We start from the raw sequence: 10,557 nt of genomic DNA, 5'->3' as shown, positions 1-10,557 counted from the left end.
TATGGAGGCCAAATTCCATATTCGCAACAATATTAATCGGACAATTACTTACCGAGCTATGTCCAAAAAACGATTCAACCAATCAGAGAGCAGCGAACTATCGCGTGTGCCGAACGTGGCGGACACACTCTGCCTCGGATGGCACATTTGAGAGCGTATTCATTTATTTCACGTTTGCAAACTATGTTGGCGTTAAACTATGTTTTAAAACTAATAAAAACGAATTTGCGATTCATTCGCTTTCCTGCGCGTTTGTGCACGCGATGGCGATTTCTTTACCAAACTCCGGAAGCCGTTCGCTTTGGACCAAACCATTTCATGTAAATAGAGGGGGGGGGGATTGTCACCGTACTCGCAAGCCGTTCGCTTTGGACCAAACCATTGCATGTAAATAGAGGGGGGGGATTGTCACCGTACTCGCAAGCCGTTCGCTTTGGACCAAACCATTTCATGTAAATAGAGGGGGGGGATATAATTTTAGATATAGATATAGTACGGGCAATGCCCTAGTGTTTATAATGTGTATCGTGTGCGCCATCTCCAGGTGGGAGAGGGTATTACAAGTCCCCACGTTTTTCAATACAGTGCGGTATTTTGAATTATAAACAGCAAACATGTTTTTGCTTCTTGCGCGTAACCCAGGTTACTTTTATTTTATTGGCGCTGAGGAAGCGCCTCTAGCGATTGACTTCCAGCCAGTGTAACGCTAATTCCTGTCACAGGAATTCTGAGATCATATAAGTGGGCGTGGCAGTTCCTGATTGGTTCGTGTTGGGGAACGCCTTCTCGCTGCCGACGTGACGTAAATTCGCGCACGCGCACTGGTGAAGCTTACTCGATCTTACTCGATCCCATATTACATGTACTTTCATTGCATACAAATTATACTTCCTCCTAGAAATTCCATGCCCGAACCTCAGCGCAATCCAAGAGGATTCACTTGTTTTTTGAAGCAGGCTGTCAGTTACGTATACACCGCCCAAATAAAGGTACGCGTCAGAAGACCGTGTTGCATGCTCGGAAAAAGATCGTCCGTACGTCGGGTATTCTGCTCGTATTGTATAATAAATCAATGTTTCGTACAGAGCTCCAGGATGGCCGAGTTGGCGTTGTGCTCCAGTCAGATATCCGGGCGTTGAGTGGAAGGGAGCGTGCTTCGCTTGGCCCATAGGTCGAAGGTATGTTCAGCTGGATTTGTTATTGGCTTTCAGTTTCAATGTAACAGTAAGTAGGCCACTGTGCTGGAATATTTATGGCTGAAGGAATTCGACTCATACCATCCGCGTAAAAGTACCCGTGAATGGTTCGATGTACCATCAATGATTTGGACTTGACGAGTAAACCCCCGAAAAAGAACACGTAAAATAAAACGCGCACACCGTTGGCATCTCCGAACCGGAGTGGTGACCCTGACCCATGTGGCACACCAGCACTTCGCTTGCTTGCTGTAACGTAAGATGACGAGTCCTGACCAATAAGCGGTGCCTTCCACACATGACATGACATCTGCCCTGTTTAGTTATTTACCTGTTTTCTCACTGGACGCGGCTTGTCAGCTGATCTTATTGGGGGGGGGGGGGGGGGGGAGAGTGAGTGAAGGGTAGGGGATGGAGCGGGGAGTGGAAGGGGGTGGGGTTTGGGAGGGGGGAATGGAAGGGGGTGGGGTTTGGGAGGGGGGAATGGAAGGGGGCGGGATTTGGGAGGGGGAATGGAATGGGGTGGGGTTTTGGAGGGGGGAGTGGAAGGGAGTGGGGGTTGGGGGGGGTGGAGGGGGCATGGACGGTGGGTGGGGATAGGGGAGACGATCCTGTTGATGAAAAGCTTATAAAGCCCTTGTAGGCTGATGGGTGCTGCATTTAGTAGCAGTGTAACAAAGCTGACACGGTGTGTGTGTGTGTGTGTGTGTGTGTGTGTGTGTGTGTGTGTGTGTGTGTGTGTGTGTGTGTGTGTGTGTGTGTGTGTGTGTGTGTGTGTGTGTGTGTGTGTGTGTGTGTGTGTGTGTGTACATTCGTGTGTGTGTATTCCCCCTTCAAAGTTGACAAGGTATATGTGTGTATCATATATATATATACACACATACACACATACACACACACACATACAGCATATGTATGTATGTGTTGCCCTGTGCCTGTCCCACTTCCTCCCCATGCCAGCAGATTTAAGTATATAAACGAAGGGATTTATTTAATGTGGTGTTTATAATGTTGTTATGATTTGTGGGATCAGAAAAGTTGTGATGTTATGTACATTGTGGTTCAGATTTTTATTTGAGAGCTGGGTTTTGTGTGAAGTTAAAGGCAGTTGTGCAAGCCATTCAGTTATGTTGTCGATTGCAATGCTCGTAGGTTGTATTTACCAAAATTTTTACTTTGATGTTGAACTTTGTGCATTTTAAATTATTAGTAAAGCTATTAGATCTGAAAATCATATATGTTAGTCGACCTGTAGTTATAATTTTACTCGATGACATTGCACAGTTAATCTGAGGACACATTGTCATGGATATTTTGATATTGTTGTGTGTCTAGAACCCATAACTGTGCGATACGCCTATGTTCAGCCACATTGAAAAGCTGCTGGGACATTGGGGTGATGTTTGTGCCCCGGGTGGTGAAAGTGGGGCGGACAGAGAAGCGGAGAAACGTACACCTGGCGTGCAGTCGGGATAAGGCAAGACCAGGTGTTCGCAAGGCAGATCCTGTGGGCAATGTCCAGGTTAGCCATTTGAAGTCAATTAGAAGCAGTTTGACCTCTCACCATGCTAGCTCACCACTTTCTATCAGAACCCATTGTCTTTCTCCCCCCTTCAAAGTCGACGATTTTTGTATTCTGCGGTTTATTGTCCCCCGTCGCACCGTGGAGCGAAAGGGGGACTATGGTTTTTTTCTTTTATTATCCCAATTTTCACTTTTCTCCAGCTCAGAGAGAACAGTGAAGACGGGGAGATATTGAGAGGAGAGAGGCTGTCTGGTGATGGAGAACGAAACGAGGAAAAACTGGAGGGATCAGAAGGAAAAGAGGATGTGCAGGAAAAGGCTGGGCCCGAAGAACCAATCGTCTCATACAGGTAAGTGCTTTGATGATTTTTCTTTGTGATTTCCTTGAGTGTTTGGAGTTTGAGGAAAACCATAACTTATGATATTCATCAGAGGAGTAAGCACTGACAATGTCCAAGTATCCGCTTCTTGTTAACAGATATAGTTTTTCCCACTGGCATGATTTTACCAAGAACATGGCTTACAATAGGATACCCACAGTGCATATGGGATTCCGATGGGACATTTACCCCTCGATGTATATGGAATTCACCGGCACAGCTGCGATCCCAGTAAATAATGCTACTCGCAGTTATGTGCTGCATACAAAAGAAGAAGCAGCACATCGGATTCCAGTAGGACAGTGGTTCCCAAACTTTTTTGGTGGCGACCCTGAATACAAACTTGTCCTGGCCTGGTGACCCTAAACGCTGTACATGCAGTGTTAATGACCTATCATTTTGATACATTGTGTTTATTCATATACAGTAATACCCCGGTTAGCGCTACCCCTTTAACGCTGTTTCATTATAACGCTCTTGCAAATTGAAATTAAATTTTACTAGAAATTGAAAAAAAAAATGACAAAAATCCTTAAGGGTGTAGTACTGGTGAACAGGTGATTTTTTTTTTTTTTTTTTTTTTTTTTTTAAGCTGAACAGTTTCCTTATAGTCTTATAAGCAAGAATCATGCTATTAGAGGTCATAGAAGTACCCCTAATTATTGAAAAATTCAAATTTCAATTCAATTCAATATAATATTTTGCATGAAATTTGTTATAACTTGGGAAATGCATCATTCTTTTGGGCTGAAATTTGGACAGGATATTCAGAATATCACTTCCTTTAAAATGATGAAGGCTTTTGTTTATAGGAGTAGCCATTGTGGATTTATTGAAGGACAACCAAGTTTTATCTGGTAATTGGCATAATTAGCTAAATAGTGAACATTTGACATAATGTCACAAAATCCTCATCAGGTAGTAGAGTAACACATGTATAATACATGTACCAAGTTTTGTGTGAAAAGAATGATAGGTGACATAGAAGATAGAAGTAGAAATGTGTTCTTTGTTTTTCCTTGTTTTTTATTGACGGTCTAATTTATGCAAATTATATGCATGTAATATGACAAAGAAGCATTGAAACTGGTCTGAGTTAAAGCCAAGATTATATCTTTCAAGAAAAACTGAAAATTAGATATTAACTTGACTTTGTTTTTGTGTAAAGGCCTCTCAAAGGTACCTATGTAGTTTTCTCAATTTTTCACCAGTACTACACCCTTAAAGCTACTCAAAATCCACGAGTCCAAACGCAAATCACACACGAGTACTCACAACTTCCTGAGAGCGTCCATGACTGTTTACATTAATTTAGCCAATCGGAGCACTTCACACATACATGCTCACAGCCAATCGAGGCTCTCCTTTCGGTCTCAGCCCGCTCTCAGTTCTCAGTAGTCTCAGCCTGCTCTCAGTTCAAACTCTGCCTCGATCACGTTTGCATACATTCTTGTTGTCTCGCAAATTTTTTCTTTTGTTTTCCACCCATCATGTCTGGAAAAGGGCGTGCAACTTCAACGAAGAAGATTCTGTGGTGGTGGAACATTGCGCAAGGCCGGAAATAATGGTGACCAGGGTTAACCTGTGTTATAAGTCCGCATTCACCGTATTGCGAATTAATGGTCGTTACGGCATACGTATACAGGTGTGGGACCAGACGCGTGATCGAGTCACGTCCGCCCGGCACTGTCATTCATTCACTGTAAACGATAACAAGGCTCATCATTTAAAGGTCCTTTTCACCGTCGGTTTGGGAGATTTACGGTTTAACGAAATTCCAATTGGACGGTCAGGCAGGCTCGAGCTCGGGCCATCGAGCGATCTTCAGGTGTTGCAGGTAGATATCAATAAATTGTTTGTTTAAGCACGTACAGGTAAATCACCAATCGGTAGGCAAAATAAATGGCAAATGTGGTTTGTCGGTAAAACTCATATTACGCGTCACGTGACATCAAGAGGCTTGTCTGCAGCATCACATCGACGGATACGGAACAAGAAAGTGAAAACAACACGAGGAAGGGGGGAAAAAGCGACGGACGCCATTACGCGCATTTTATAAATACTAGGGCATGCCCGTACTATATCTATATCTAAAATTATATCCCCCCCCCTCTATTTACATGAAATGGTTTGGTCCAAAGCGAACGGCTTGCGAGTACGGTGACAATCCCCCCCCTCTATTTACATGAAATGGTTTGGTCCAAAGCGAACGGCTTGCGGAGTTTGGTAAAGAAATCGCCATAGCATGCACAAACGCACAGGAAAGCGAAAGAATCGCAAATTAGTTTTAATTAGTTGTAAAACATAGTTGAACGCCAACATAGTTTGCCAATGTGAAATAAATGAATACGCTCTCAAATGTGCCGTCCGAGGCAGAGTCTGTTCGGCACGTTCGGCACACGTGATAGCTCGCTGCTCTCTGATTGGTTGAATCGTTTTTTGGACATAGCTCGGTAACTACTTGTCCGATTAATATGAAACGTTGAAAAGGCACATCCTCGGGTCCCCAGCAATATACCTGGCAAGTTTCAAGTATATCGGACCCGTGGTTGTCGAGAAACAGCGGTCACAGACAAACACACAGACACAGACACACACACAGACACACAGAGATTACTGGAATTATAGATAGATTCGGATGAGAGCGCTTTGCCTGGGCTGCGCCGTCATGTCTGTAAACGGCACGGGGACAGACGACGAGCACGGGGACAGACATTTTGTGGGTAAGCTCATGTTGATGGACGAAGCACAACGCAAGTCTTGCTGAGGATCCACGTGGTTTCTTGCTTTAATCATGATTGCAACAATACCTGAAAATCTATATACAGTGCATTCAGAAAGTATTCAGACCCCTTCACTTTTTTCACATTTTGTTATGTTGCAGCCTTATGCCGAAATCGTTTAAATTCATTTTTTCCCTCATCAATCTACACTCAATACCCCATAATGACAAAGAGAAAACAGGATTTTAGAAAGTTTTGCAGATTTATTAAAAAGAAAAAACTGAAATATCACATTTACATAAGTATTCATACCCTTTGCTATGACACTTGAAATTTAGCTCAGGCGCCTCCCATTTCTCTTGATCATCTTTGAGATGTTTCTACACCTTGATTGGAGTCCACCTGTGGTAAATTCAATTGATTGGACTTGATTTGGAAAGGCACACACCTGTCTATATAAGGTCTCACAGCTGACAATGCATATCAGAGCAACAACCAAGCCATGAGGTCGAAGGAACTGCCTGCAAAGCTCAGAGACAGGATTGTGTCGAGGCACAGATCTGGGGAAGCCTACAAAAATTTCTGCTGCATTGAAGGTTCCCAAGAGAACAGTGGCCTCCATAATTCTTAAATGGAAGAAGTTTGGAACAACCAGGACTCTTCCTAGAGCTGGCCCCCGGCCAAACTGAGCAATCGGGGGAGAAGGGCCTTGGCAAGAGAGGTGACCAAGAACCCGATGGTCACTCTGGCTGAGCTCCAGAGATCCTGTGTGGAGATGGGAGAAACTTCCAGAAGGACAACCATCACTGAAACACTCCACCGATCTGGGCTTTATGGCAGAGTGGCCAGACGGAAGCCTCTCCTCAGTGAAAGACACATGAAAGCCCGCTTGGAGTTTGCAAAAAAGCACCTAAAGGACTCTCAGACTGTGAGAAACAAGATTATTTGGTCTGATGAAACCAAGATTGAACTGTCTGGCTTTGACAAGGTGTGTGTGTGTGTGTGTGTGTGTGTGTGTGTGTGTGTGTGTGTGTGTGTGTGTGTGTGTGTGTGTGTGTGTGTGTGTGTGCGTGCGTGCGTGTGCGTGCGTGCGTGCGTGCGTGTGTGTGTGTGTGTGAGGCATACTTTTTGTGTCTATTAATTAATTACATATTACATACTATTGAAATGTATCTTTTAACTTTTTAGACTGCTGAGACCCGTTTGACCTTTGAAGACCCTTTAAGACTCTTAAGATCCTTTAGACCCCTAAATACCCAGAGGAGCCAAAATTCCCGAGGCCTCAAAAGACCCAGAAGACCCAAAAGTCCCCGAGGACCAAAAATAACTAGAAGACCCAAAAGACTGAAGACCCAAAAGTCCGCAAGCACCCAAAAGACTCGGAGGACCCAAAATATGGCCAGACGGAAGCCTCTCCTCAGTGAAAGACACATGAAAGCCCGCTTGGAGTTTGCAAAAAAGCACCGAAAGGGCTCTCAGACTGTGAGAAACAGGATTCTGTGGTCTGATGAAACCTAGATTGAACTGTTTGGCTTCTGTCTGGCCACTCTCATAACATGTGATGTCATAACATGTGATGTATTCTGTTGGCTGAGACTTGGCTCGACAGTTTAACTCGTACATGACTTTTATTACTTTTATAGCAATACTTGGGTAAGAAAGGAGGGGGGTGGGGTGAACAACTTTTGCCTGAAATGACAAAGCGAATGATATTACACCTTTGTTTGTAATGCCATCATCTCTCTGCCCAATAAAGTCAATGCGGATGTGTTGACCTCCAGATGCAAGGTAATCCATATCATTTAGAAAAATTTATTTTTTGCATTATGTCGGGTAAGTTCTGATCTGGGTTGAATTCATTCCCTCCCACTTCCCCTCACCCTCCTAACAGCAAACAGCAGCGCTGGCCTGATCCAGGGGAACCAGAGTGCGTGGTTTGTGGCCGTTACGGAGAGTACGTGTGTGCTACCACTGAGAGAGATGTGTGTAGCCTCGAATGCAAGGCCTATAACCTGCGAGAGTCAAGTTACAGCCTCAAACCTCCTAACGCACCCGGTGTGTTGGAAGACCAGCCAGATACTTGTCGCACGTTAGACGTTGAAGATGAGCTTGAAGGGTATGGTTGACAGATGGATCATTACGGTCGCAATTTAAATTTCTATAGATGACATCAAAGATTTGTAATGACACCAACCTTTTGTGGGACAGTTTCCAGTACCAGGAGCACCCTTTTGTGAAATCTCTGTCGGAGGAACGTGTGACCGAACTGCGGCAGGCACTTGGCATCTCGGTCCATGGTGATGATGTTCCACGCCCGGTGTTGGCATTTGCTCATTGTTCACTGCAGTCGGGGCTTGTTCAGAACCTCACTGAGGCAGGACTTGGTGATCCAACGCCGGTGCAAATGCAGATCATTCCAGCAGTGCTTGCTGGCCGTGACGTGCTGGTCCAGGCCGAGACTGGATCTGGGAAGACTGATGGGTTTCTTGTTCCAATAATTGCTAGACTTCATGCGCAGGTGTGTTTTGTGTTTGCAATAAGTATGGAATTTTGTGATTTTGTCAAAGTTGCAAACACATCATATTATTTAAAACTCAATTCTGAGTATAGGCAGCATGTGCCTGACCTTTGACCTCTTCATGCCATAATCCCATTAGTTCATCTTTGCATCATATAGACTTATACCAAGTTTGTTAAAAATCCCATCATTGGTTCACAATTTAGCTCAGTAACAGAATTTTTACCTCATGGTATGTCTGACATTTGACCTTTGACCCCAAAATCGAATCTGTTCACCTTTACGTCATTATAGTTATGCATACCTGTTCCGAGTTTGACTTGGATCCCTTCAGCCGTTCTCGAGTTATAAACCTATTACAGACTCTGACCTTTGACCTCTTGACCCCAAAATCGAATCTGGTATTCTTTGCATCATAATACATGCTTGTTCCAACTTTGGTCAAAATCCCATCACTGGTTCACAAGTTATCCTGGTAACAAGGTTTTTACCGAGATTGATCTCTGACCTCGTGACCCCAAAATATAATCAGTATATCTTTACCTTATTATACATACCTGCACCAGGTTTGACTTGTATCCTTTCAGCTGTTCCTGAAGTTATCGCGGGAACAAAGACTTATCATGGACGTACGGACGGACGGACAGCTGGACGGCCAACCCGAAAACTTAATGCTTCCGGCGACTTCGTTGATCCGTTGTTGAGTTGGTAATATCATATTAAGGTTGTTTGTTAAGTAGGTTGTTAAGTAGGTTGTTAAGTTGGTGATATCCTATTGAGTGGGTACTATCATCTAGTCTAGAAGGTTCCTCTGTTGATAAATGTTTTTTTCAGGTGGGTATTTCATTGGATCTTTCGCGTATTATCTACCTTGACACATGTGATGCTCTTGTCTTCTGTATCTTCCTAGCGATGGCAGGGTCGACCACACGCTATTGTGTTAACTCCGACGCGTGAACTGTCAATACAGCTGGAACAGAGGGCACGGCGGTTGATTGCTGGACTCCCGGATGCTCGAACAGCTCTCTTGGTTGGCGGTCTTCCACTACCTAATCAACGTCATCGGCTGAAACAGCGTATCAAGGTGCCTCATTCTGACTTTGTCGATGTGTTATCTTTTTTCTATAATGGAGCTATGGTGTACTTATGCATGTATGGATCATCTACTCCTCCGAGAGGATTTGACCTTCGAAGCTGAAACTTTCAGGGATTCATGAGGGCACCCTGAAGTTGTGCCTGTGCAAGTTTAGAAAAACAAGACCGATAGTCTAACAATGGAGTAGCCGGGCTTGTTTGATACTTTAGTTGTAGAGGATAGTATGACCTGGGTGGGGATACCAGTTTGCAAATAATGTAATAAAAAATTTCAATAAATCCCACATTCCTGTGCCACCTTCAGTTGAACGTCAGGCATTGACAGCAGGTTCATGAAGGACTTGGTCAAACAAACCGTACCCAGTCTGAATGTTGCTATATCCAGTCGATAGCGAAACTGCAAATGGGCAATCCGCGAATGTCACGGGTGGAAACTATGAAACTTAGCGGCCCCAAACTTTGCACACAATAAGGGAACTCCAAGGTATTGCACGAATACTGGGTGTTTGGGTGTGTTTTTTAAATAATTTACGCCAGCAGGCGTACCTTTGGTCAGCCTGCATTCAGGTCACTTTGCTTGTGATCTTAATTCGTCATTTTGTCCGCTCAAATCAAATATGCCTTGCCTCAGAACGGGTCAGTTTCCGTACAATAAAGCTTCATATCTACGAATGGTAATAGAGCTGATCTTCATACCTACAAATTTCTGTATTCCTGTTTTCATCGCAATGCCAGTGTTGGTGCCTTTATTTAATTCCCGCATAGATCGAGAATCATCTCTTCACCTGAACCGAATTTCAAAATTTTAACTCCACAATTGACCTTATCAGCAGTTCCGACTATTAAAAAGTGTCCAAATGGATCAACTGACATTTTATGCTCAGTGTGACATGATATATTTTTGAATTGTGTTACGACAATTCCCACTTGAATTCCTCTTTGAAAGACCTCTGTTTGAATGTAAACCTTTGGCAGTGTAGTTTTGATGTATTTTATTAGTATATATACTCGTATGTATAGTTTACCGCAACAAATTAACCACAGCAGGATCGCCGTGAAGGCTTCCTCAGCAGAGCCTGAGTACTGTGTGGGGAAATCTCCGAGGTATAATCTGCAAGTTA

At 43.8% G+C, this 10,557-nt stretch overlaps 1 protein-coding gene across 4 annotated transcripts in view; it reads left to right on the top strand.

The window, feature by feature from the left end:
- The first annotated feature begins 873 nt into the window (after nucleotides 1-873).
- Nucleotides 874-10,557, top strand: part of DDX59 (DEAD-box helicase 59) — a 25,190-nt gene continuing 15,506 nt past the window's right edge. The window contains exons 1-7 of one of the 4 annotated variants that reach the window (XM_078783660.1): nucleotides 874-989; nucleotides 1,086-1,178; nucleotides 2,532-2,718; nucleotides 2,922-3,070; nucleotides 7,715-7,939; nucleotides 8,032-8,341; nucleotides 9,252-9,425. In XM_078783660.1, the coding sequence (XP_078639786.1) occupies nucleotides 2,596-2,718; nucleotides 2,922-3,070; nucleotides 7,715-7,939; nucleotides 8,032-8,341; nucleotides 9,252-9,425 (981 nt within the window). In that variant the 5' untranslated portion in view covers nucleotides 874-989; nucleotides 1,086-1,178; nucleotides 2,532-2,595. Of the gene's footprint in view, nucleotides 990-1,039; nucleotides 1,179-1,831; nucleotides 2,044-2,531; nucleotides 2,719-2,921; nucleotides 3,071-7,714; nucleotides 7,940-8,031; nucleotides 8,342-9,251; nucleotides 9,426-10,557 lie in introns of those variants that run through there. The other 3 variants (XM_068125073.2, XM_078783659.1, XM_078783661.1) reach the window with 3 other exon arrangements.

The sequence above is a fragment of the Myxine glutinosa genome, chromosome 8 (assembly GCF_964187855.1).
Source record: "Myxine glutinosa chromosome 8, kmMyxGlut1.1, whole genome shotgun sequence".
Taxonomy (NCBI): Eukaryota; Metazoa; Chordata; class Myxini; order Myxiniformes; family Myxinidae; genus Myxine; species Myxine glutinosa.
This window is presented reverse-complemented; position numbering and strand designations above follow the sequence as displayed.